The 26,597-nt window shown below is 42.2% G+C and overlaps 1 protein-coding gene across 5 annotated transcripts in view; it reads right to left on the bottom strand.

Moving 5' to 3' along the window:
• MEF2A (myocyte enhancer factor 2A) overlaps window positions 1-26,597 on the bottom strand; it is an 81,360-nt gene that overhangs the window by 5,567 nt on the left and 49,196 nt on the right. For 2 of the 5 annotated variants that reach the window (XM_063169919.1, XM_063169921.1), the window contains exons 4-9: window positions 20,013-20,150; window positions 16,920-17,139; window positions 16,663-16,722; window positions 6,809-6,999; window positions 5,224-5,247; window positions 1,557-1,686 (exon numbers count right to left, since the gene is read on the bottom strand). In XM_063169919.1, the coding sequence (XP_063025989.1) occupies window positions 1,557-1,686; window positions 5,224-5,247; window positions 6,809-6,999; window positions 16,663-16,722; window positions 16,920-17,139; window positions 20,013-20,150 (763 nt within the window). Of the gene's footprint in view, window positions 1-1,556; window positions 1,687-5,223; window positions 5,248-6,808; window positions 7,000-16,662; window positions 16,723-16,919; window positions 17,140-20,012; window positions 20,151-20,215; window positions 20,348-26,597 lie in introns of all 5 variants that reach the window. The other 3 variants (XM_063169922.1, XM_063169924.1, XM_063169923.1) reach the window with 3 other exon arrangements.

The raw sequence follows: 26,597 nt of genomic DNA, 5'->3' as shown, positions 1-26,597 counted from the left end.
CAATTAAGGTATTTAAATTTTATCTTAGTCCTTGAATTGCAAAACTGAAATTGTGCTGTAAGTGGAGACTACCCTGAGAATCCCCAGGCAACAATTTGGTTTCAACATCAAATTTCTTCCTGCAAATCCCCTGAAAGGTTCAATCTAATAGAAATGATTCTGAAGTGTGTGAAAACCACTAAAGGCTGAAAGCTTTGCACAAATGATTTGCACTCTCAAAGGAAATGGGCTGGAGTTTAAAATCACAGCCCAGCACTCGTCCATTATACAGGACATCAGTTCCCAGTGCCTTTGCTGCTTCCTGAGATTCCAGCCCCCCTCAGCTTTTGGTGTTGCAGCAGCAGCTCCCAGGTTATTCTGAGTGAGGGATGCACCCAGTCCTGGACAGAAGGGCTGTGTCAGGTGAAACTCCCTGAGGCTCCTCTGAGCAGGGAGCACAAGGGTTTGCTCTGAACAGCCACTGAACACCAGAGCTACCCAACCTAAACCTCCCCTCGTGCAACCTGAGGCTGCCATCGCCTCATGTTCCATCACTTAGTACTTGACTTTCATGAACTACTTTCCCAACCAGCAAACCACTCATCACTTTTACATTACCAAATGCCTTACATCACACCCAGCCTGGATAAAAAGTAGTTTTAAGGTCCTGCAGACAATAAAAGTATCTGAAGAAGAGAAGTACTGAAGGATCAGCTATTGCCCAAACGTGAGGCACTCCAGTTCCCAGCGGGATTGCTACAGGCTCAGTTTTGATGAGTAAGAGCCTTCATTTGAACTGAAGAGGAAAACAAAGTCAGGTGTCACAGGAATGTGAATTTCCTGGGCTTCTGACTCCTGTGTGCAGTCCCAGCCCTGACCCCAGCTGTGGAGGCCAGTGGGCCAAGAGGGAAAAGAATCCACAACGCTCCCCTCAACCCCTCAGGTGACAGCCTCCACTCTTAGGGTGACAAAAAAGCTTCTCCCAGCACGCCCTGCTGTTGCATGTAGATGAGATGTATCCTACTGGTCCCTCCTCTCTGTTCCACCCCTGTGCCCTCATCCCATTTGGGTGCTCTGTCCCACCCCTCAAGCTCCCCACATAAACCCCCTGCTTTCCCTGCCTCAGGGGCCTTCACCCCTGCACCTTCTGAGGAAGGAGCTCAACAAAGGCTCTCCCTGGAGCCCCACACAGACCCCGTCCCTCCCTGTGCGTGGCCCGGACCCCAGGAGAGCTGAAATCACCCGGTGTGGGCACAGGTGTGAGGTGTGAGCAGTGAGCACAGGTGTGAGATGTGGGCACAGGTGTGGGCACAGGTGTGAGGTGTGGGCACAGGTGTGGGCACAGGTGTGGGCACAGGTGTGGGCACAGGTGTGAGGTGTGGGCACAGGTGTGGGCACAGGTGCGGGCACAGGTGTGAGGTGTGGGCACAGGTGCGGGCACAGGTGCGGGCACAGGTGTGGGCACAGGTGTGAGGTGCGGGCACAGGTGCGGGCACAGGTGTGAGGTGTGGGCACAGGTGTGGGCACAGCCGTGCCCGTGCCCCAGGGCTCTCTCCAGGCAGGCCAGCAGCACTTACCGGTGCTGGGGGTGCTGTCCCAGGTGGCCGTGTACACCAGGCCCTGCGGGGGCAGGCTCGGGGTCGTCACCGACAGCACGGGGGTGGCCAGGGGCTGCGTGGACTGAGAACTGCTTATCCTTTGGGTGTTCTGCAGGGATGGAAACAACAAACCCTGTGAGCCCAGGAGAACAACGGGAAACGCGGTGCCAGTGTAACAGAGCATTGCATCCCAGCCCGCTGCTCTGCTGTGTCTGAGTTAGGAACGCATCCTTTTTGTCAGGATTGGTTTTCTAAAAAAGCTAAAATATTTCAAGACAACCAAAACGATCTTGCCAAACTGAAATGAAAAATTAATTGAAGGCTCACTGGGCCACTTCCCAAGCATGCAGATTTCAACAGTGTTAGCGTTGTAGGACACACAAAAATTAATGCAATTTCTTAGGGATACACACAACAATTCTCAGAAGTTCTTAAGTGATTTAAGAGTTTTGAGTCTTATTTTTAAAGAGGTTTTAGTGCAGATGGTGAGGTGCAGTTCCACCAGAAGAGATTCTCCCACTTCACAGTTGTTTATCCAATTTTCCAAATTTCAGCTGCCAGTTTTGACACTGTGCTGACTACACCTGTCCTGAAAGGAACACAGAGATCTTGTAAATTTGTGTTGATAAGACTTCAGTGATAAAATAATCTTGCTGTTCCCATGGTTCCTGAGAAACTGAGAGAGCACTTGTTATAATGCAGATATGTTTCCAAGCAAATGACACTGGAGTTCACAAAGAGCAACGGTGCTTTTCTGACTGGGAAAATAGCTAAACTAGATTGTCTCAGATAATTCAACTGTGGGCACAATTTGGCTTTTTAATAATAGTCCTTCCTATATACTGGAATGAACATCTGCAGCAAACATATCACTTGAAATAAGCTCTAACCAAATTTGCTGGTTAGAAAATTAATTAAACACTGTGGTGAACAGCACCAGACAGCAAAGCTGCTGCCACAGAATGTTCTGCTCTCCACAGTGATAACTGCAAATCTTCCTGAAAAATATGAGGTTCAACACCATTTGGCCATGACAAATACTGTCAAGAACAAAATGCTAGGGTTTTATTTTTCAAGAACAGATATTTGCTTTCATCTGCAGAATTCTTAGAAAGAGCAATAGTTTCTACACCCTGTATTTCTACAAGGAGTTGGGGTTCAATCTGCTGGAAATACGTTTTCTTAAAGCAAACTTCTATCTCTGAAAAAATATTTGCTACAAAAGGAGCAGTTTCTCATCTCTTTGGTAGGGATCCATTTCATAACTTTACAAGACTGAAGTTACTACTCCTTTCCTTTATTTCAGACACAGGTATTTCAGGATCTGCAGCACTTAAATTTTTTCTCCACTCTAATCTTGAGAGAACGAGCAGCATTAAAAATTCATCATTCCCTTAAAAATATCAGAATGAGCAGGTACAGAAATGGGACTGTGTTCAATTTAAGCTTAAATTTATGAAGATGAATTGAGGGTTATCAATCTTGTATCTTTCCCATTTAAAGAAAGAAATATATATCACAGCTCCCATATTAAAATTAGCCACAGCTGTCACTGGCTGCCAGCTTCTGATCCCTCTTGTGTCTGGCTGCTCTTGAATTCCCATCTTTGAGCCTCCTGAGGATTTGGGGGCTCTCTGGCATTTGTTGCCAAACACACACAGTGGCAGATGTACCCACTCTGCTTCAGAGCTCCCAGGTTTCAAAGCTCCCAGAGAAAGTCCCTCTGATTTTCTGTAATTGATCCCTTTAAATCACTTACGTACTTCTGAAAATCTCCCCTAGACCAAGTTTATCTGGCATAAAGAGATGTTATTAGAGCAGATTTTTGTGTCTGTCAGGAATTGACCTTTCTCCAAAGCTTTCTTGGATGGCTGCCTATAAAGTTGGGATTACTGCATAATGGAAAAGTAAAGAGGAATATACTGGGAAACAATCCAGACCAAAGGATTTCCTTATGGGATTTTTTTTTTGAGTGGCTAATAAAGGTGGTTTTCTGAGGTAAATTCTTTCTGAATATAATTCTTGGAACACGCAGCCACACAAAGACACTAAGCAATACTAATACTTAGATGAGCCCAATATTTGTTGTCCTTGCATGACAAATTTCAGGATTTTTTAAAAAATCTTTTTAACTGGTGCAAATGCAGCAGGAAGAATTCAGTATCTTTATTTCATGCTCTGCTACCGTTGGCCGCTGCTTTTCACATTCAGCGCTCAGCTCCGAGCACAGAGCGAGTGCTCACAGCTGGGATTTGGAGCTGCTTCCCAGCACGGGGATCAGCACCAGACTGAAGCCCGCAGGTGTGGCTGTGCTTGTTTGCCACGTCTGAGGCAGACCCTGCACCTTCCCCTTGTGCTGCTCCCGGCAGAGCTGCTCCCACTTCCATCACTAGATGGCCCACGCCGCCCGCGGCAGCCGCGCTCGCTGCACCGGGCAGGGCCAAGGGCTCGCATCCCAATCCCAATTCAATTCAATCCCAATTCAATTCAATCCCAATCACAATCCTAATTCCAATTCCAATGATATCTGACCAATTGTTTTTACACTGAGATTTCCTTCTTGCACTGAAAACCAGGCACTCCTCTCTGAAGACAAGAGGAAAGTGGGAGAGCTCTTTCACTGCTCAATTAGCAAGACATCCCAATAATGCTTAAAAACTTCAATTTGTATTTCAAAAACCGTTTTCCCTTACTTTTAAAATCTATTTCTCGTGTTTAAGGTAAAAATCAACCAGCAGCATGCATTCATCAAGAAATTTATCTAAATCACTAATTTTTCCATGCTTTCATGCAATTAGAGCCTCATATGAGCAACAGGTCCATGTTCAACAAGAAGTCAAGGTCTGCAATAGGTCCATTTATTTCTCTGTGATTCTGACACAGCATCTTGTGCCTGGTTTGTGCCACAGCAGCCAAACAATTTGAAATTTGCTCTAAAAATAAGTTACGAATTATTTTAGCCTTAGGTTGATTTTCCAGACAGAATGCCAAATGTTAAAACCTTTAGGGAAAAAAAAATAGAAAACACTCAAATCCCAAGAGTTTCCTTTTAAAAGCAGAATGTCTTTCCACTGGAAAAAAGGTAGAATTATTCATTTGCAATTCTCTGTCCCTTTTGGTAAACAGGGAACACCCCTGTGGTTTGATAATCTCACGCAGGATGAAATAATTCTAACCTCCAAAAAGGTGACCTCACCAGCAGTGATGTCATCTCCTGGAAAGGAAGAGAAGTAACACAGGGCTGGTGTTACAATCTGAACTTCACAAGTGAAGCCACTTCCTAAAAATATTCCAATAATTGAGGGGATAGGAAGTGATTATTTGTATTTCATACAGAAGGCAGTACACATCCTATACACATGGACAGTTACTTTGTAAGGCTCTTTTCCAATGTTCCCTCCAAGAAAAACAGAAACATTTTCAGGAAAAAAAATTGGAAGTTTACAAATGGCAAGCACTGACTTTGAACGTGTTTTCAACTTGAATTGGTCGGGTTTTTAGTTTGATAAAACAAATATATTTTTGTCTGCTACCAAGGGAACACTGGAATTATTTAAAATATGTAATGAAACTACAGTTAAAAAGCTGTAGTGAAAGACATTTCCAGCATCTTGCTGTCTCTCAGCAAACAGCAGCCCAAACTCACCAACTCCAATTCATCCTCCTCCGACTGTACTCAGCAAACAAGAGGGATAACACAGTTACTAAAAATAGCATTGCTTTCAAATGAAAGAAAAAGTCATGTTTGTGCTTCAGGATTTTGATTCATTTTAATTAATAATGTGGATTTGCTAGCTGATTCTGTAGATAATACTGCTAGAAATGTAATAGTTGATGAAATTGGTGTCACATAGACCCTGCTGTACTGAGAACAATGGCTTTGGGGAAATTGGTGCAGCAAGAGCCTGGTGACCCCAAGGACACGGGGATGTGCAGCACAGCAGCCTCTGCCTGCACTGATCCAATAAACCAGCTCAGCAACAAAATACTTTCCACATACAACCATCATTCCATGCCAGCATCTACTCTGACATCTCCTAATTCCCCCAAAAACACAGACAAACCCAAAGCTGAATATGATGTTGTTCTTCACAACACAACATTAAACAGGTGCTGTGCACCACTAACACCAGAACTGCATTAATGCTTCTATTTCTAATTAAAAGTGTAATTGTCACTGTAATGATCAGCCAGTGTACTTCCTATCTCTCCTACATTTCAGTATTCCTAGAAAAACCTTTTTTTTCTCAAGAATCATTACTCTGAGGCTAATTATAGCTTTTGTTACTTGGATTAATTTGGCATTATTCATCATGAGTACGAGTAACAAATGTAAGCACTTGTAGCTTAAAGACAAATAGGAATTATACAGAGAGTACTTGTGTTGTTTATATCCTGCTCCTCCTGGTTATGGCCCATTCTTCCATATACAGAAAACATCCACAGAGACACTGAAAATTTCTACATGGCAGCAAAAAACTAGGACCAAAGGATTTGGCCAAGTAAATTAAAGGAAAAACAGAGCAACACTTCCTGCAAGACCTGTTCTGGGCTGGAGGCCGTGGCTGCCTCATGGCTGACACAGCCCTGTGTGCTGTTCCCAGCCTGGCTGGACAAACAGTGGTGCCAGGGAGCAGAGCAGCCCTGCAGAGCACTCGGGGCCCTTTGATGGCCCTGCTGGGGACACGAGAGCCCCGAGGACAGGCAAGGGCACGTTCCACGGTGCCACATCACAGCACTGCTGCTCTCAGCCCTTCCTCACCACAGGAGCTGCACTTCACATCCCACAGCCATTACGACCCAGGAAAAACAGGTACAAAATGTGCTTTAGGGCACATTAATAGAGCTCACATCACCAATAAGATCAGCCATTCCTCCACAGAATAATGGATAACCCTTTTTAAAACCCACATCCTCCAAACCACCGGAGTTCTCAGTACCCAGTCAGAGGGATGTCAGATCAAAACACCCCAGCCCTGTCTCTATGATTGTGCTCTTACCACATTCAGGTCAGACTGCTGTTTTACAGCTGTAAAAATTCCTTACACACTGAACTTCTCCCCACATCACAATCTGTACTTCTGACTTTCATCAGTGGCATTTCAGAATACAAACACCCCTCTATTCCTGTGCCCTATGGTAAGCAGGTGAGCCAGTTTCTCCCTGTACATGTGGGCAGAACAGCCCATTTCCACAAAGCCAGACCCAGAACTGTAAATGTTTGAACTCACCAGTGGTGGCATCATGCCCTTGCTGGAGGGTGGGATGACGACACGGAGGTCGGGTTTGCGGTTGTTCATGCCAAGGTTTCCTCCTCCTGGTGGAGGTGGGGACTTTGTAGGCATGACTTTGCCTAGGCCATTCCCACCACCACTGGTACCAAGTAGACTTGGTGAAGCTCGGGAATTCACAAACCCATTTCCTGAAAGAGGAAAAACAAATGGACTGTAAGACTGAGGAGAAGGACAATACAAAATTTTGGTGCTCACGTAGCAGTTATGAAATATTTATTTCGTAAAACTTCCGATAATAAACTTCCCACAAGGGGCTGAGTATTGAACAATTGAACAAACACAAACCACTCTGGCCAGAGGATCAATATGGAAAAGGAATATCACTTCAAGGGCACGCTGTGGCAGCTTAAACGCTGAGAAGAGCAAATTGCCAAAGAACTATTTCTAATAACATCCGTTGTGTTTAGTTTGCCCTTTGAAGCTCCTCCAGGCTGAGCCTGCAGAAAAGTGAGCGTTTTGCACAACCCCTCTTGGTCCCCACCCCCACAGAGAGAGCATGGACCACACTGAATTGCTGCTGTGAGAACAAAAGATCAGCTCGCAAAGTCCCTAAAATTTATTCTTTATATACCTCCAAGACATGCAGGACTAATTTCAGTATCAATACTTACTGTCTGATGATTATATTTAGCAACAATGAGGGGAAAAAATCCTTTCCCTTCAAATTCTTTCCAGATACACACATCATTTATGCCCATAGGTTTCTTAAACAAAGTCTTTGCCTCATTTTAAGAGAAACTGACAAGCCAAAGCCTACAGGTTCAGAATTCAGCACTGAAATCTCCAAGAGTTGAATACGCTCAAGGTAGAGGCCTCAGCTCACACTCAGAACTGACCAGAAAACAGCACCAAGGCAGTAAATCAGTCAAGTGCCCAGTATTCTATTTTCCCATCCTGACAGAAGCACCAATCATGTTAACCAAAATATAGTTCTCAGAAAAAACTTTAAAGCCACATTCCAATCACAGAAACATATTTATAGCAACAATTCCCAAAATACACAAACCTTATTCAGCTGCAAACAGAAAAAAAGTTGTTAAGGAGAATTTTGCAACAGGGAACCCCATAGTTCACCCTACAGAACCTGTGTGTGTGTGTATAAATAAACACAATTCATAGTAAGATTCTGTTTGCACTAACACTGCAGGTCTGAAAGCAGCTTTTATAGGCACAATCAGGGAAAAGTCTGTGAGACAAAGTTCACTGTGTGGGAAATTCTCTCTTAATCGCCCATAGCGCCACGCTGGCATGAATTTTGCATTATTATTCTAATTTGAATAGGCCCCTATGCCCAATCCAATTTTATTGCATTAAATACATATTAATCTAAAAGCAATTAAAATAAGAAAGTTGTCAGTGTCACATTCTACCTTCTTTAGCAACATTTTTAATGCCTTTAAAAGCACAGCAAGAAGGAAGAACAGCAACATGTCTCAGCAAGGGCAAAAAACTTCATGGAGGTGCCTGGTACCACCAAGATACTCAGTCAGGGCACACTGAGAACCTCAATGGGAATTCACCAGGATGCTGTGAGGAGGCCTCCTCTGGATTTACTCACTATGTGCATTTCCCACTGTGCCAAAAGCCTGACCATACATGGATGATGTGATTTGTCCCCTGAGTTTTCCAAGGTTAACAGAGCAAGGAGGAGTCATTCTAATTTAGTACTTTCCTGAAGCATTTGCATAGGAGGTATGGGAATATGACTTTTAACTCCAAACTTATGGGGGAAAGAAGGAACACAGCAGAAAGTCAAGTTTTTTTATGTCAGCATTCTTCCTTCTGTATTAAAACCCACAGCAGAAACTGATTTTGTGATTAAAGGATCTACATTCCTCAGCAGAAAACAGCAGAATTTATTCAGATGCTTCTAGGTTAGTGATAAAATTTAGGTGGAGTGGTTGAAAAGCTGGGTTGGAGCTGAGAATACACACTAGAGCTAAATATATTCTTGACTGGTAGGAGAAAACTCTCCACAGCTGGGTCACATGGAAAAACCAACAAGCCAAAAGGAGAAATTTAGTTCTGTGGTACCCTTAAGGTTCCTGAAACAGAGATGGTTTTCGTAGAATCTTGATTTTGTTAACACAGTTATGCATCAATTCCTATCCATTATAAATGAGAGCAGCATGAGCTACAGCCAGCCTGCAGAGACTGAGAGACATCCTCCACAACGGACAGAGTAAAAATTAAATGGATTTGCAAACACTCTAGGGAGGAAAAATGTCAGAAAATGGCATAATTTTCACCAAATTATAGCTGAAACTTTGTTATGGCACCTCCCATTTTCAGCAAAAATGCCAGAGCATTTAAAGAACTTACTGTTACAACAGAAGTAAAGTCTAGGCTTTAATGCAACAATAAATAGCATTTTATTACTCACTGGGGCTGTCAGTGTCACCTTTCCAAGGCAGGGCTGTGAGCAGTTTAAGCTGCCCAACAATCCCACTCTGTACAAACAGTGGGGTTCTGTACACTTTGGGCCATCCTATGATACCATTTCCTGTCCTGGTTCAAGTATTTCGGTAGCCCGTGTGTTAAATCTGGACAGTGTCTCTCTTCCACACCCAATCCAGTCATTTCCTGAGCCCTTATTCCAGGGCTCTGCCAATCCTTCAGAAACATTTCATGCTTTTAGTGCTGCTGTCAAAATCAACAAACTCTGCCACTGCCTGCTCTGCGCAGTATCAGGCGGCAGCAGGGCAGTCAAAACATTGCTTCTGACAAAAGGCTGAGCACTTCTCAAAAGGAGTGTTCAGAATAAATTAAAATGAGAGAAACAGGAATAAAAAATCTCCTAAGTGTGCAATACCATGGGTATGAATCCAATAGCAGCCCTTTGTGATAAAGAGCTGGCACTGAACACTGAGCAAACACTGGAGTGTCTGTATTGATCACCTGAAGGATCATATGCTGGAGCTGCAATAAGAGTGCAGAATATTCCTTTTTAGTATGAAACTTCAAGCCTTTTTCCTTTTAATAATCTAATAAGAAAATCAAATTACCAGTTAAGAGTGAAAGGATAACTAAATGTGTGGTATTTCTTAGAGCAAGGTCAGGAGCCAGAAAAAGATAATGAGTACAGGATGATGCAACTACACAGCCCTTTGCCAAACCAAGGCCTTAATAACCCCATAAATTCTACTTACTATTTCATATAATACAGAAATTGTTTCTACCTGACCTGCTATAGATCTTCCCCAAAGACAATACTTTATGTTTTAAAATGTTTTCAAACTGGAAATCGAAACAGAATATAAAATCCCACATATGTGTAAAAATACAACTGTTTTTAATTCCAAAGGAAGAGTTTTATTTAACTCTAATTCCTTAAAACAGACGTGAAAGCATGTTCAAAACAGTCCTTTGGAAAACAGACACCAATGCAAATATAAGCTCTCAATTATATGAATCATAATTTAATTAGATTTGATGATAACAAAACCTGCCAAAGTACATTAGCTTACTTCTTGTTTAGTCAGAAAATGTTTACTTTTGAAGCAACTTCTTTTCTGAAGTGAAATGTTACAACCCACCCATGATACCAACTGGATATTCTGCCTTCAGAGACATAATACAGCTTAATCTCATTTACTGTCCTGCAGCCCAAGACACAGCATTCAATTACATGAGCCAGACTCATATTTCACTGTATAAATCACATCAGCTGAAACAATGAACACACGTGGCTGGAAAGTACTCCATGTACTTATTACTACTCAAGGAATAAATTACAGGCATTGATGCCATTAATCTTTCTTTTTTGGTGGTTTTATTTGGTTGTTTTTGGGGTGTCTTTTTGGTTGTGGTTTTTTTTTTTAGGGTTTTTGGGTTCTGTTTGGTTTTGTGTGGTTTTTTTTTGTTTCTTTTTGTTGGTTTTTTTTGTTTGTTTTTTTGGTTTTTTTGCTGTTGTTCATTTTGGAGAAAGACTGAACACAGTTATACACAGTTTTGGACTAATTGTGGACAAGCAGCTAAGCCATGTAAGATTAAACAAAAGTAAGGATTGTAGTAAATAAATATTTATGCCTCCAGTGACATCATAAAAGCCAACAGACGTCACACAATTAGAAGCAAACTGAAAATTGTGTTTGCAACAAGCCATTGATTCACAAGGCATCAGGAGGCCAGATAAGATCTGCTGGAGGAAAACATTGACATGAAGAACCTTGGGCAGGGAACATATTGCAAGTAAAACCAACAACAGCATTTCTGTGTGCATTAGTTGCTCAATTTGTTTACTTTGGGGTTAGTTTGACAGATTCAAGTGCAAATTAAAAACAGCATATGCCATTCCTACCATTTTCAGCTCTGTACAACACTCACTGCTGATTCTACCATTGTTTCAAAAAGCTCCAGTTCTATATTAGCTTTGGAAAGAATTTAATTCTCAAGGAATCTGAAATAAATGTATTCCTACTGATCTTTACAAATCAATACCTTTGATAGTAATATAAGGTCTTGAAATAAGTCTAACATGTAAGATTTATGTTTCTAAGGCTGTACTTTAGATATTAGAAGGCAGCAAAAAAGAAATACACATGACTAAATGTCAAGGGAATGCTTAGTCATGTTACAGAACTTTAAAAAGAGCTCATTTCCCAGGTTGTTGGAAATTTTCTTTTGCCTACAGCTACATAAAAGGAGAAAGAATTTTCAAGGATATTTAGAATTTAAAGGGGTGGTTATTGTTCAGAATGCCATAGCAAACCTAAATAAAGGCATATTGCTCTTGTAGCTGAGTGAAACATCACCAACAGCAACTGGATGTCCTTTAGGTCTTCTGTCAATTAGACAGATTACAGTTAATTACATCAGTTTACTTCCTAAACTTGCTGATTTCTGTGTGTCTATACAAAGCCAATGTAAAGAGTGGCAAAGCAAGGAGGAGAGGAATGACATGTTTACAACAACCTGGGATGTGACTGTATCCTGAGCAAGGGGACATTATGTAAATGTTGAGACTTACTTTAACCGAGCTGGGAGATTAATAATTTGTTCTCTGTATAGCAAATTCTAACCAGAATTGTCACGTACCTCTCAGTAAATCAGAAATTTTGGTAACATAACAAATACATACAGCAAGATATGAAATTTCAACTGAAACCAAGGGTAGTTCAGGGGCTGAACTGACCTCATGTCATGCAGATGGGTGGTTTCCAAGGAGAAAGAGCTACAGTAAAAAAAATATCAAATTCTTTCTTTCTTCTTGCCAGCACATTTTTAATGCTGATTTCAGCCACTCATTTCTTGTGAGCTGATTTAATCAGAGAGAGATGGATGGATGAGCCTTTGTTAGCAAAGAAAAAGGTTCAGTTCACACCCTGTGGAACAGCTGCTCTGCAGCCCACTCCCCACAAGTCCCTTTCCTCCAGGAGAGCCTGGCAGCTGCAGCAGTCCCCAGGCTGGATGCTCCTCAGGGATGCCTGAGCCCCCTCCCTGCTGCACTGACCTGTCCTGCCAGACAGAGCAAGGCAAAGCCACCATGGCTGACAGGGCTGAGAGCAGGAACCTCTGTGTGCTGCATCTGGCAGCAGCTGAACCAACACTCTCAAGTCAGATCCCTTCCACACAGCTGGGAAGTGAGGAGCTCTCACCAGGGAAACACTGCCTGGGACTGCTCCTACCTGCCACACTGAAGAGGAAGCCCAGAGCTGAAACAGCACAGGAAGCACAGCCTGAAGCAGGAACAGGCTCTCAGGGTTTATTTGCAGCTGCTTTCCTCTGTGGTGCTGTCCCACAGGGCCAAGGCCTGGAGCTGATGCAGGGTAACAGGCTGGCAAAGGGACATTGTGGAAATGTCAGAGTGGGGCAGAGGCAGAAAAAAGCTGCTTTCTTAAGGAAGATGCTGACAGCATCAGTGCAGAATATTTGCCTGGAACTGCACAAGGTGTTTCTCAGGAGCCAGTTGGACACTCCTGCTGGGGTGTCTCTCATTCCACAAACCAAACTGGACTAGAAAGGTGTGCACAGAGAGCCTTTCTGTTACTGAAGCCTCTGTGCACTCCAGATTGCTGCAGATTCAGACTTGTGCAAAACCAAGCTCAGAGATTCTTTTATCCTCCCCCATCAGCCAAGCCCTCAAGACAAAGGGAACCATTTAGAGGTGTGGCTATTCCCAGTTCTGTCTTGATCCCTTTCTGGCAACTCCAAGCAGTTTACAGGTGTGTGCAAGCTGTCAGTGGCACCTCTGCAAAACCCCTCCTCGGGCCAGGATAAAAGACCACACATGATCTACAATGACTCTTAGTAGAGATCCAACAGCTCACAGCTTTTCCAGCAGATGTACCCTTCAGTTCTGCTCCAAAGAAAATCAGTATTCCTGAGGTTACTTCACATTCTCAGAACATAAAGATTAGTGGGGACATTAGAGAACATATAGCTCTGGAACAAAGAGGAGAAATTCAGTACTCAAGCAGACCAGATCCTTTTATCCATTCTCCTGGTAAAAATGTAAGAGGAAAGAATTTCTTCTTCTTTTTTCTGCTTTTCCAAAAGATTAACTGTGTCCTTAATCTGCATTATTGATCAGAAGGGCTGTTTCACTGACACAGAAATGTACAGACAGAAAATACTGTGCCTTTGTGAACTCATAAACAGCCTCCACTTCCAAAAATTCCTTAAGAATCCCCTGGGACTGGGAAGAACTTAGGTCTCAAGGTTTATGGTTTTCATGCAGCCTTGGCACTGAAAACCAGCTCAGGTCCTTGGCATGGTTCTGGCTCAATAGCACACGTGAAAGGTGTGGAAGAAAAAGCAGAGACTGAGTAACTGTGGTGCTACTTCTGAGCTTTTCTGGTTCTCAGGATGGCACAAGGTCACTGCAAGTGCATTCCACTGGGAACCTGGGGATGCTTCATGGGGTGATACCAATCCAGTGGAACACAGCAAAGCAGCACTCATGGCAAACTGGAATGTCATCCATCCATCCATCCATCCATCCATCCATCCATCCATCCATCCATCCATCCATCCATCCATCCATCCATCCATCCATCCATCCATCCATCCATCCATCCATCCATCCATCCATCCATCCATCCCTAAGCCAAAGAAACTCTCCCTGTATCTGGGCATGTGAGATTCTACTTTGCCTGAAGTGTTCTCCCCATCCTGGTGATCTGAGACTCCTGGAGCACGTTTGATGTCCATTGAACATTGACCAGGAGCAACAAGATCATCAATGATCTAGCTCAGAAACATTTAATCTAACTAACAAAAAAAATAAATTAGCTCTAGAGCAAACTCCATTATAATGCTGGACATTTTTTCCCTCTCAAAACTGGTACATTTGCCAAGTAAAAATTTTCAGCAAATGTTTTTTATGTGGTGGGTAGAATTTTAAAAATATTACAAAATGAAAATGCTTTTTCAGAGTTATGACAGCTGCATGTGAAGTAAGCTCTCAGTATTATAAAGTGATCACAAAATTTTCTGTTCTGGATATAAAAAACCACCTACCAATCTTTGCTACAACATGCAGATATTTTTACTCAAAGTTATTTTCCACAGAAAAACTGTTAAGTTGGCAGATTGACTGCTAAAGCAAATCATTTCCATTCCAATCAAGTTACACAGGACTTGAGAAAAGGACTTGTGTGAACTCAATATGAGCCATTTTATGCAACATCTTTGTTTGAACTGGGTCCCAAATAAGCAAGATAACCTTTACTTGCTTGTTACTAAGAGATAAAGGCATGTAAGTGTCTTTCGAGAAAATGAGAACAAAACCTCAGATTCCCAAGAACTTCATAATATTGAAGAAGATGGAGTTTTCCTTTATTTGTAAGAGAATATATGGGAACATGGATATGCCAGTACTCCATCTTTACCTCTGACATCACTCCTATAAATTGTGAGCTGCGAATTTGGCACGTGACCTTTCACTAAACCCACAGGAGAATTCTCCATTCCTGAGAAGTTAAAAAAAAAACAACCTGGAAGCTAAAAGCAGAAAATACATTTTTTAAAAGTGAATTCTACAATAAATGCAGTCAGAAACTAAAACCATTATTGTCTGCAGACATAATTAACATGAGATACATTTCAGCAGCAGCTGTCAAGCTCAAGTTGACAGCAGATTTAGTCAATCTGGTTACGTATGATTTCTTGATTGTGGCTGTAACTGAGAAGGTTCCTGTGCACCTGTCAATAGTTACAAAGTTTTTATGCCAGAACTTACAGCAAGTGGAGCTCTGACAACTTTGGGTACCCCTCTAATTTAGCATTCTGGTGTTAAGCAGGTATTTGAGTTTCACTAAAGATGCTCCCCTGTTCTTGTACAGTCACAACTCTCACTTGCATGACAAACCTTTCTAGAAGTGAGTGGGTATATGTATAACATCTTGGGTGTGATATTCTGCAATGTAAGAGATAAGTGATGCATTTTGACTTTTTACATAAACTATTAATAAATGCAAGGGGGAAAACATTTTACTGCATTAAATATGTACCCCAAGCTGCTATAACTGGGCATTTCTAGAGTTTGATACCCTATAACCACTGTTTTACTTGCTTATTGAAGGAAGAAGTCTGAAATCTGAAGGTTCTCTTAATAAAGCCTGATTTGGGAAAAGAGGCCTGAAACAGCCTGATAATAAACTTATTTAGCCTGACTTGAAAAATTCTACGGAAATCAACATCTGACTTCTACAGTTTCTAAAAATAGTAATCTTTTTTCAACTGAGGAAGCTTCCTCCATTTAAAATCTTGCTTACCTGATGGAAACCACTCTTTAATATTTCATATCTTTGCTGCACATAGCCAAGGAGTGGATAAAGAGTGGAAAGTCAATCCTGTGCTTTCAGCCTTGGAGAGTTGCAGCATTTTTTATTCATCAATTCAATTGCCTGACTTATGTTCAAAGAACTTTTTCCCAGCTGCCACACTAAGTAGCCAGTGGGCAAACACTGAAAGGTCAACAGTTGCTTCTCTAATTCCATGCTATGAACACTTCCCAAGGGGAGCTGGGCGTGTTTGCAAAACTGACCTTCAGCCAGCACGGCTTCCAGAGGCACAGCAGGAATGTGACCAAAGTGGGTGAGCTGTCATTTATTTTGTCTGTCTGTGGCACGACACATTTCAGTGGCTGCCTGCCCCTCTATCAGAGTGCTAAATTTTGTTTAGGGGAGACAAAATATTATTGAAATGAAAAAGTGCTATCATATATTTTTACTGAAGGCCAAAAAATATTGTGGATTTGATTTTTGGCGAGATCTCTAATTTGTTTTCAAAAGAAATTCTGATCATCATCCAAAACTAAGACAGATCCTAGCTATCAGTTTCCAAGATTTATTGCTTTCTTCGTGTAATTGCTAGAAAATGATTAGCAAGATACACATGGCAATACAAACAACACAGTCTGTATTTGCTTCATTCTGATTGGCACCACAACCAGCATCAAACATCCAGGTCCTGCAAATACTGAAGTTGAGAACTGAGCTGAGCTGCCTTTAGTGCAATAGTTCAGATTTGGCAAACATAAGATGTTTCTAGAATGCTGCAATTACATCTGTAGAGAAACACAAAAGCAGCAGCACACTACTACTGAAAACAACTAAAATAAAAAAGGCAAATATTACTGAAGTGGAAAGGGCACAGCAGTAAAAAGTTAAATGCCTGATAATAATTTATAAAACTTGACAATAACAGTGCAGCTAAAAAAATTACGACCTTTGTTCTCCCACAGCCACTTTTTCCAAAGAGTCAAAAATAAAAAATTGCTTTTGAAAAACTGAGAAACTGAAACCACGAGACTATTTTTTATAACAAAGACACGGTACTGCACTTACCCACTGGACTGGTACCAGCTCCATTTGGCACTGAGAGATCAGTTGTCCCCAGCATTCCACCTAATCAAAATAAGCCAGAGCATTAAACTGACTTGCCCCATTACAGTACTGTGGAATTCTGTACATCAAAACTTGAGCTGTGCAAATGCACTGGCAGCACTGGGAGCCTGTTACTCAGGAGGGCTCCTGGCAGGGATGGGCAGGTGTGGAAGGAGGGGCAGCAGCAGCAGCAGCAGCAGCAGCAGCAGCAGCCTCACCTGCGTTGCCGGCGCTGGGCGGTCTCTGCGGCGCCCCGGGGGACACGTTGCGGTGCAGGGTGCTCTGGGGTGGGGACAGCATGGTGGTGTCCGTCAGAGAGGAGCTGGCAGCCAGGGATGGGGACACCAGGGAGCTCCCGGGGTTGCTGTAGGTTAAAGTGTTGGGATTGGACACCGGAACCGTCACCGACATGGAGAAGTTCTGGGCGGGCAGGCCGGGCTGCGGGAGAGAGGACGAGGAACAAGGAGACAGCGCCGTTAGCATGAACTGTGTTTGCACAAACAGCACATCAGAAAAATTCTGTCATGGCAGTTTGTTGGTTTTTATTAAAGTTAATTCTGTTAGTTTTTAAACTCTATTAAGCGTACAGTTTTAAAACATCCATTTGTTGTAAAGTATGGTGTTAAATTCTTATACATCACATAATTTACAGTGCCAAAGAATTACTCCAACTTCTCAAATATGTAAAGTTCAAACAGAGAAAACTAAAAGTATTCACATGAATTCACAAGCTTATAAATACAATAAATCTAACAGTTAATTTGGATTATTACAAAGCAATGACAAGCTACACATGTCTACAAATCAATGAACTGTTGTACCTTCAAAATGTAAGCATAAACATGCACATTACAAACAATTATCACACAAAAAAGAACAAGTTAGTAATAACATTTTCTAGTAATAACTTTGCCAATATATTGCTACTAATCTCTCACACTTTTTTTTCAACAGATTAAAAAAATAAACAGATCTTTAGAAAATCACAAAGTTCAATAATTTGAATTTAAACATTTCAGGCTCCCCAAACCCCTGCTTTAATAACCATTCCATCTTTTTTGCAAATCTAATTTTTTTAATTCTAGTTTTTACAGCATTATTTAAAAGGCAACTGTTTTTCTGCAGTATATATGTTTGTTATTCAACAGCTATTGAATCAAAAGCTGAGCTGCCTGCCCATCTATGGTACTCATTTGGTCATGACTAACTTCTTTGGCCTTTGTCTCATTCCTATCCTTTGACAGTGATGGGTTTCTGAAACAAAAGGGACTATGTTTTTTTTCACAACTCTCATAATTACTGGAAACAAAACCATGACAGGTATAATTTAAGGACAAAACCCTAGTAGTATTTATTGACAGAATAGAGAGAGGTGATGGCTGTGATTAAGGGGTCAAAGGCAAATGACCAACACACATGACCTAGCAAGTACACTTTAAAAAATGCAATTTCATCATCTGTAGCTTAAAAATCACTTAGATTGATACTTCTGCATGAAAAGTTAGATAATACAAGAAATATAACAATAACTATACTAATTCAGAGAGCAGAATATATTCTCTACAAGAAACAAAACCTCTTACTAGTGAGAGCCAACAACAATGTCCCTACTGAAGCATTCTAAGAATAATCATCAATTTTTGGCACAGATGGAAGGAAAAATTAATGAAGCAGAACAACACAAAGCTAGCAAATCATTCACAGTATCTAACCAATGACAAGCCCTGCTGGTGCTTGTTTTCAGGGGAAAATACTGGAAACTACTCAGTATCTACCAAACCCAGGGTGTTTTTACACAGCACACTGTCAAGCAGCTCAAACTAAACTGGAAATACCTGAAGTATGCTGAACACACTGCTAGGAGGGAACAGCTGGAACATTTTTTCTGTAGGTTTCTCAATACAGAACCAATAAGTGACAGCCTCCCCCCACACCTTACAATGAAGGCTGTCTGCCCATCTATGGTGTTCATTTGGTTACGACCGAATTCTTCACGCTTTGCCTCATTCCTATCCCTTGACAGCAATGAGTGCTCGAGAACAAGAGAAACTGTGTTCTTATACAGCCCCACAAGTACTGGAAACAAACACAAAATTGGTCAGATTTGAGTTACAAATACAGAGCTGTAGAGCTAAAAGATAATGTTGCCCTTTCTATTTACACTGATATTCACACAGACATTTGGGCTTCTCCCCAAAAACCCATTTAGCTGTAACATACTGAGACATGAGGCCCAAAGATGTCTCAACACGGAAATGTCAGATATGAGAATCTTCAAAACAAAGAAAACCCAAAATATATTGGCTTTATATTTATTCATCATGTAACAGAAGTGATGCTGGGTGTCATGACTGTCAGTTTGCTGTTCAGTCCCCAGAGATCTCTTAGGCTCTGAACGATGAAATGATTTCCAATATCAGCAGTCATTTGGAGACACTACTCAAGTGCCCCAGGGTCTGTGCAGATTAACCCACCCAGTTCATCTCCTTTAACTGCTACAAGATTTGCATTCTTAAAATATTCAAAGGCTGTGCCAGAGCCCTGTATTATTTTGCTTAGAAAATACTTAGTAATACTCAACACTAACTGATTTTTGTAGGTGGAAATTAAATGTCACTGTGAACACCTCCACAAAAAACATGCAACATTTCCACTCCTTTTATCCCCAAACTGAAGTTCTGGAGCCAAGTGACTTATGGCTGCACACTGGGTTGGCACTTGGCAGAAAATTTTTAAATATCCTTCAGTGTTCAAGGAAATATCCATTGGAATTTCAGAGGAGCAATCTTTTGAGGCTCTCATTCTGCAGCAGCCTTGATTTTAAATATCTAAATAACTTTCTACATCCAGACTCGAGCAAAATAAATTCTACTAGTTAGATGACAAAATTAAACCAATTCTATGTGCCTGCTTGTCACATACTGTAAAATCTTGATCACCAGACAGATGAAGACCTACAAGATGTAAATAAATGATCCTACACCCCACAACCAAAACCTATCTTGGTAAATATATTTTAGGTAGGATTAGGTAATGCAGTAGGCTCCTGAAATTTTGAAATGTTGTCTTGTGTTCCAAAGGTATGAAAAACTGGGAGTGCAAAATCCAAGCTAGAGATTATTCTTCTTATTCTTTACAATAAAACGCATTTTAACAAGATCGGGTATCACAACCTCATTTTTCCTCAGAAGTCCTTTTCCCTTCTCAAGCCATTAAATCCTCTTGTCTTTGAAGTGGTTTTCAGTGGTAAGCAAACACCATGAAAATTCTCATGCATGTAAGAGAAGCACAAACCATACTTTAGTACTCACTGCGATTTTATGATTCCGCATCATATTATCAAACTCTTCATTAATTTTTTTATATTTTTCTTCTGTATGTGGCGTGAGCACATATGAAGTGTCAGGGTCCGGGCTGTCGCACCCTCTGTGTTCCTTCTTGTTCAGAGCCTAAATAATGAAGTTAATAAAAAGGATCAACAAATAAAAAGTAGAGATAAAATAAAAGTACTTACAGGGCCTCGCTTGAAAATAAAATCACTATCTTCATTTAGTTTGCTGAATCTGTCCTCCGATAGTGGACTGTGCTCAAAGTAATCGTCAGCATCAGGGCTCTCACAACCATTAAGGCCTTTCTTTCTTAAGGTCTGAAATACAATTGGAAAATTCACATACAAATCATACTAACTTGCCAAGAAGTTTTGTACACTACTGAATCATTCAGAGCCCCTGAAACTACATTAAAATTTCACAGACAAAACTCACTGTGCAACAGACAGAATCAGTCTTTCAAGATAGTGGCAAAGTACACAAAAAGAAAAGGTTCACCCAGGTTCCATCTCGCAGGTAACTTCCCCCTACAACCACTTCATCTCCCAGCACTGCAAGCAAAATCATTTTTGGACACTGGCCGATGGAGAGAAGTCGCCTGACAAGGAACATTCATGCTTGTGGCAAAGGAGTTCACATATTCACTGGTAATTAAAAGCCGGTTTACTGGATCTTTAATGAATTGATTTTAGCATCCCACTTTTAATATTCACATTTTAAAGAGCATACAGTTATATTGTGACAAACACAGTGGCTAAAATTCTGATCCAGTTAACTAACTGCAGAACATTAATATCTGTAACATTCGGTCTCGAAACTTGACAAAGACAGGATCTTCCTGTCATCCTGCATGATAACAAGAACCGCAAAAAAGAAATTACATAATGCCTCTCTAAAATGACTTAGTTTGCTAAATATAAGCTTTTTCAGAGTCCTTCAGACTAACTTTATGGAGCTACTTCCTGTTTTCTGATGGAGAACTCACATCAACATCCCCTGGAAAAAAAAAAAAACAAGCTTGTCTACAATCCAGCCATTAAAGAAAGGATGTGAAACTACAGGTCTCGTGACCAAATTACAAGATATATTTGTATTTCTTGTTTTTCTTTTATACCCTATTACACAATCAGAAATTTTTCTCTGCAAGCTCTAATTTGTAACAAAACAGTATTTAAAGCACTACCTGTAAAAAAAAATCTTTAATTTTTTTTTAAGGTTTCAAATGTAAAGCAATAAAAATTTTAAACAGATATATGTTATTCGTACATAAAGCAGCAGTAGGACCGTACAGGGACGAGAGAGTTGCATACTTTCTTTCTGTCGAAATTTTCTATATTCCATGAATTTTACATTAAAACCCCTAAAGATCAGAAATCTGCAAGCTGCCGTTTCCAGTGCCATAAAAAAGCCCCATGTTTTCCTACAGAAGCAATTTCCATTACGCACCGAAATTCTGATTTACAAAACATTTTAGCTCATAGTATTCACCAGCATTTTTTTACTGTCAACTGATTTTTTAGTACAATAAAAAATACATACTACTTCCTCACTATTCATATATATGCAAAATCCTGCTTATTTCTACCGCACTTTGAAAGCAGGAATTGAAAATCCAACTCGCTGCCTGAAATTCTTTAATATCACAGTTCACCATAAGCTGCAATTCCTTCTCAAGTTTCCTGGCTTGCTCCACGTATCCCACACAGTATCTGGAACTCCCACAAAAATGTAATCACTAAATCAGCATATGGGGAAAACAGGTGTAGGCTCCTCCAGCACCTGTCACAGCTCCGATGCCGCTCCTCCAACCAATAGCCGGACACGCAAATGGACTTGGCCATACAAGGGCCGGCTGCTCAGCCTCTCAAGGTCAGAGCCTGTTATCCCTCTCACAGCCCTTCCTAACAAGTCAGCCTGCCAGTCTGCTACACTTTGATATCAGCAGGGAAAATGTTAACGCTGGGTAATCTGGATTACACTTAACCCCTGCAGCCCACAGCGCTCTGCAAATAGAACCCAAATGTCTTTAGGCGCGTTGGGCGTCAGCGCGCGGTGCCCGGCACACGATGACGGAGCTGCACGGAGGCTCTGCAAAGAAAGGGCTGCAAGACATGCACAGAGTGCAGCTCTGTGACAAACACGCTGAGGCAACTGAAGTCTTGCAGCGAGGAGCTTCAGCAGAGCTCCTTTCGATTGTCTAAAGCAATCCAGTGAAAGCTTTTAAATGTAATGCTGCCAGCTCATTCCCCCCCAACGGTAAATTATCCTCCTCCGATTTAAACAAAAAGGAAGAGATTTAAATGTAAAAATGCCTCCTTCCTCTCGGTGACTGTGTGTCATTTTTGCTAACAATGGGGTTAACTCTGCTTTGACTCCTGAGGAAGGAAAATGCCTCAGTATCTCCCGTTTCAGGCTCTGGAAACCGTCACTCCAGATGGGGTTCCTGTCATTGTGGAGGGATTTAAGCCACAGTTCCCTGTCACAGATAATAAGGCTGGGTCCAACAGCCAGAGCTCTGCCTCCTTATCACCAAAACACCAAGTGCCACTTGGAGGACCTGACCATAAAAAGCCTGCGAACTTTTATCAGTGCCCAGTAACACAATAGTAAAACATTCCTGCTCGGTGGCCAGGGCTGCGCACGGAATGCCGCGAGCTGTTGGCACGGGCAGGCGCGGCCGAGGGGAGCCAGCCCCGCCAGAGCCCGGCACGGCCCGGCTGCAGGGAACGGCCCGGCCTCACAGAGCCCGGCACGGCCCGGCTGCAGGGAACGGCACGGCCCCACAGAGCCCGGCACGGCCCGGCTGCAGGGAACGGCCCCACAGAGCCCGGCACGGCCCGGCTGCAGGGAACGGCCCGGCCTCACAGAGCCCGGCACGGCCCGGCTGCAGGGAACGGCACGGCCCCACAGAGCCCGGCACGGCCCGGCTGCAGGGAACGGCCCCACAGAGCCCGGCACGGCCCGGCTGCAGGGAACGGCCCGGCCCCACAGAGCCCGGAACGGCCCGGCCTCACAGAGCCCGGCACAGCCCCGGCACGGCCTCACAGAGCCCGGCACGGCCCGGCTGCAGGGAACGGCACGGCCCCACAGAGCCCGGCACAGCCCCGGCACGGCCTCACAGAGCCCGGCACGGCCCGGCCTCACAGAGCCCGGCACAGCCCCGGCACGGCCTCACAGAGCCCGGCACGGCCCGGCTGCAGGGAACGGCACGGCCCCACAGAGCCCGGCACGGCCCGGCTGCAGGGAACGGTGGGGACCGGCCCCGGGCTCTGGGAACTGCTCCGCAGGGACCCGGCAAAGCCAAATCCACAAACAAGGGCTGACTCCGCCCTCGAGATTCTCCAGGGCTAAAATTTGTTGTTTCTCCAAATAATGTAAATAACTCGGCTCCCTGAGCAATTTCCAAGATGTTAACACAGAGATCAAAATGTTATTAACTTTGAGGCTGTTCAGAGGAAAAATCTGGTGAGACCAAATTGTGTAACATGAAGAGAGTTTTATTTCTCTGCTCTGATACAAAAGCTTGTTTAGAACAAAATCATAGTATTTGCAGTGGAGACTAATAGAAATAAAGCATAATTTTTTCTTACCACAGCAAGAGGGGAAAAGAACATTAAATTTCAGGTTTTGTTATTGGATGCTCACTGCAATTACCTTCTGGTGTGAAGTCTTGTTTTCCAGATCATGTAAGGGAATGTGTAGCCCTTTCAGTAAATCTGTGTTACTTTCCACTTCCTCTAAGACTTAGCCAAAATTACTGGAAATTGTTCCAACGTGTTTGCCAACACACTGCATTGTGCCCCAGTAACTAAGATTGTCCAGCTTTGATCTCAGGCTGCACTAACTGATGAGAGAAAAATATTGGTTTCACTCAGAAAATAATGCTAAGTATTTACAACAAACCAATGCAGGTGTGAAATCTCTTTTTTAAAAGAATGAAGGAAACACAAAAATACATTTTTGCAACACACAAAGTCACTACACAAGTGTTCCAGACAGTTTTGGTCATCTTGATACTGCAGAATGACCCCAGGAGCTGTGAACTGCTTCTAGTCCACTCTTAGTCTAGTACTGATTTATTTTGATTCGAATGGCAGAGCTTAGAAAACATTGTATGAGAATGGCTGGACCAGCTATGATGGGTTTAAATATTGCAGTCAAGCACATGGTGCATGAGCCCCAATATTTTCCTGAACTTCCCCACACATATGCAAAGTAGTTTTTAATTGCACTTTGCAATTAAAATTAGCATTTTGCTAATTTAAGAAAAGAACCATGCCTTGGCAAGAAGCATCTAAGGAACAGAAGAAGGGCTTCTTGCAAAACAACAACAGAAAGGAATAACTGGCTTCTCTCTACGATTCAATATAAATTTTACTGAAACTGATAATACAAATAGCAAAGAGTATAAAAGCACAATAAAGTCATTTACTGTTTGATTCTTGAGGAAGCAGAGCTGATATTCAACCATCTCATCTTCCACAAAATCCAACAGAGACACATGGAAGGCAGGAGCCCGAAGGCTGCTGAGCCCCCAGAGCAGGAGATGAAGGCACCATCTCCTCCAGGCCTGTTCCAGCCCGGCTCCCAGGGGCTCCAGACACTGCTCAGGGGCAGCTCTGGGGAGCAGGAACTCTGAACCCACAAACATGGATGGGTCACTGCTTCCAGAGAGCCAGCCCCAGCTGGCCCCTTCCCATCCAGACCCCGGCTTTCCATCCCACTCCAGAAGGAAACGCTGCTGATGATTAAAGAGCACAATCAGTGGGTTTTGTGCTCCCATCACTGAGTTTGGTTAAAAAGCCAAGACTTCTGATATTGTGATCTGGGCTCCTTACCAGCCCTGGCAGAACTGTAAAGAACTTGATTATGTTCATTGTCACGTCAGGAAATGATATTTTTCTGCCTTAAAGCAAGAATTTAGGATGACCTCATGTGTAAAAAGTGTTATGAAGTGTAAAAAAGTGTCAGGTCATTCAAAACACTCAGTGCTTGGTTTCTTGTAATATTACACAAAAAGGAAATGGTTGCTGCTGTCAAAGCTACCATGTATCATATTAACAGCTCTATTTTTGCACTTACTATTGGAGCTGGCCAGAGAGGATTTTTGTTGGTATTTCATCCCAAATCACTGGGAAAACCATGTCCAAAATTTGACTAAGACTGAAATGAAAAGTGATTTCCCTTGGAAAAGACAAACCCTTTCACTTAAATCCTGTGGCTAGTTCTCCTTCTGCTCTTGCAATCAGAGCATGGAAAAGCTGCACAGCAGCACAAATTTAGAGTAAATACGTTTTAAATATCATAACTTTTTAAAGTGTAAATATTCCTCAGGCCTGAAGTAATGGAAAAGCCCTACCAGTACTGCTAAGTATTAATGCTGCTCTGGTAGGCACCTCCACCACAGATATCAAAAGGACAAATGATTAAAGTTCCCTGATGCTCTGGAGGTGCCATTCAATAGTGGAGAGTATTTCTGTCTCACTAAAATGAAAAAAAAAAATTCTCCTTGTCCATTCTTTATTTAACTTGGTTTTGCTGGTTTATCCTCATCTGCAGCAGGAATAGGTGGGTGGCCAACGTGTGGGCAGAGGAGGCAGAAGGACTGGCCCAGCCCCGCTGGCAGCAGCAAACCTCAGCCACACCACCACTGACAGTCACATCCTACATCAAGAGCCACACCTTTTTTTCTGTGATAGTCACAGAAAGAAGGACAAATAAAGCAGTCACAGCACCAGATTCCCACCCAGTTTTCTTTCTTAATACATGAAAGATCAGTGAGACAAAGCAGGGCATATTCCTTTACTGCAGCTCAGCTCCCTTCCCTCAGCAGGCAAGGACCACTTGTATCACTACAGGCTCTGCATGCACAGAAACATCCTGCTGAAAGCAGGACAATTGTTTTATTATTTGCTTCCTGATATATATTATTGCCAAGAAGTTGAGCCTAAAATCTGGCTGTTTTTCTCTTCTTTTCAAACACAAAATATTCCACTTTCATCAGCCTGAACAATAGAAAGGTGTCTCATCCTTTAGATATCATTATGTCTCCCCTATTATGTATAAAACATATTCAAGTACCCAAGGACTATTCTTAGTCACCAAAAGCTATTTTTAGTTTTTAAACTTCCTGCGGGTCAGTTTGGCTACAGAAGCATCATCATTGCTGTTTCTTTTCTCTAAATTAACAACACAGCTCTGCAGAGTCAGACCTTGACCCTACAGCGCCCTGTACATGAATTTACCACTGTCTAAATTCCAAACAGGAGTGAATCCCCACAAACATCAAATGAGAACAGCCAGAGAAAAACCAAATAATTCAACTCAGTAATGGTGTTTTGTCTATTTAAACTCATCAACATTTTTTCTGTAGGCTGAAACTCTTTTTTTCACAGATAGATGTAGTGTATTGTTTTATGTGATGTTTACAAACTCGATAGATTTTCCTCAGGCTCTATTAATATTCTCAACTTCAACCACTGAAGCATCTGCAAATTTCCTTATGAAGCTGTTTTCCTGTCCTTTGAGTTGGAAGGCTACTTACATTTAGCCCTAATACTGCTCCTT

This window comes from Melospiza melodia, chromosome 15 (genome assembly GCF_035770615.1).
Source record: "Melospiza melodia melodia isolate bMelMel2 chromosome 15, bMelMel2.pri, whole genome shotgun sequence".
Lineage (NCBI taxonomy): Eukaryota > Metazoa > Chordata > Aves > Passeriformes > Passerellidae > Melospiza > Melospiza melodia.
The sequence above is the reverse complement of the archived record's forward strand: the minus strand, read 5'-3'. Positions and strand labels throughout refer to the sequence as shown.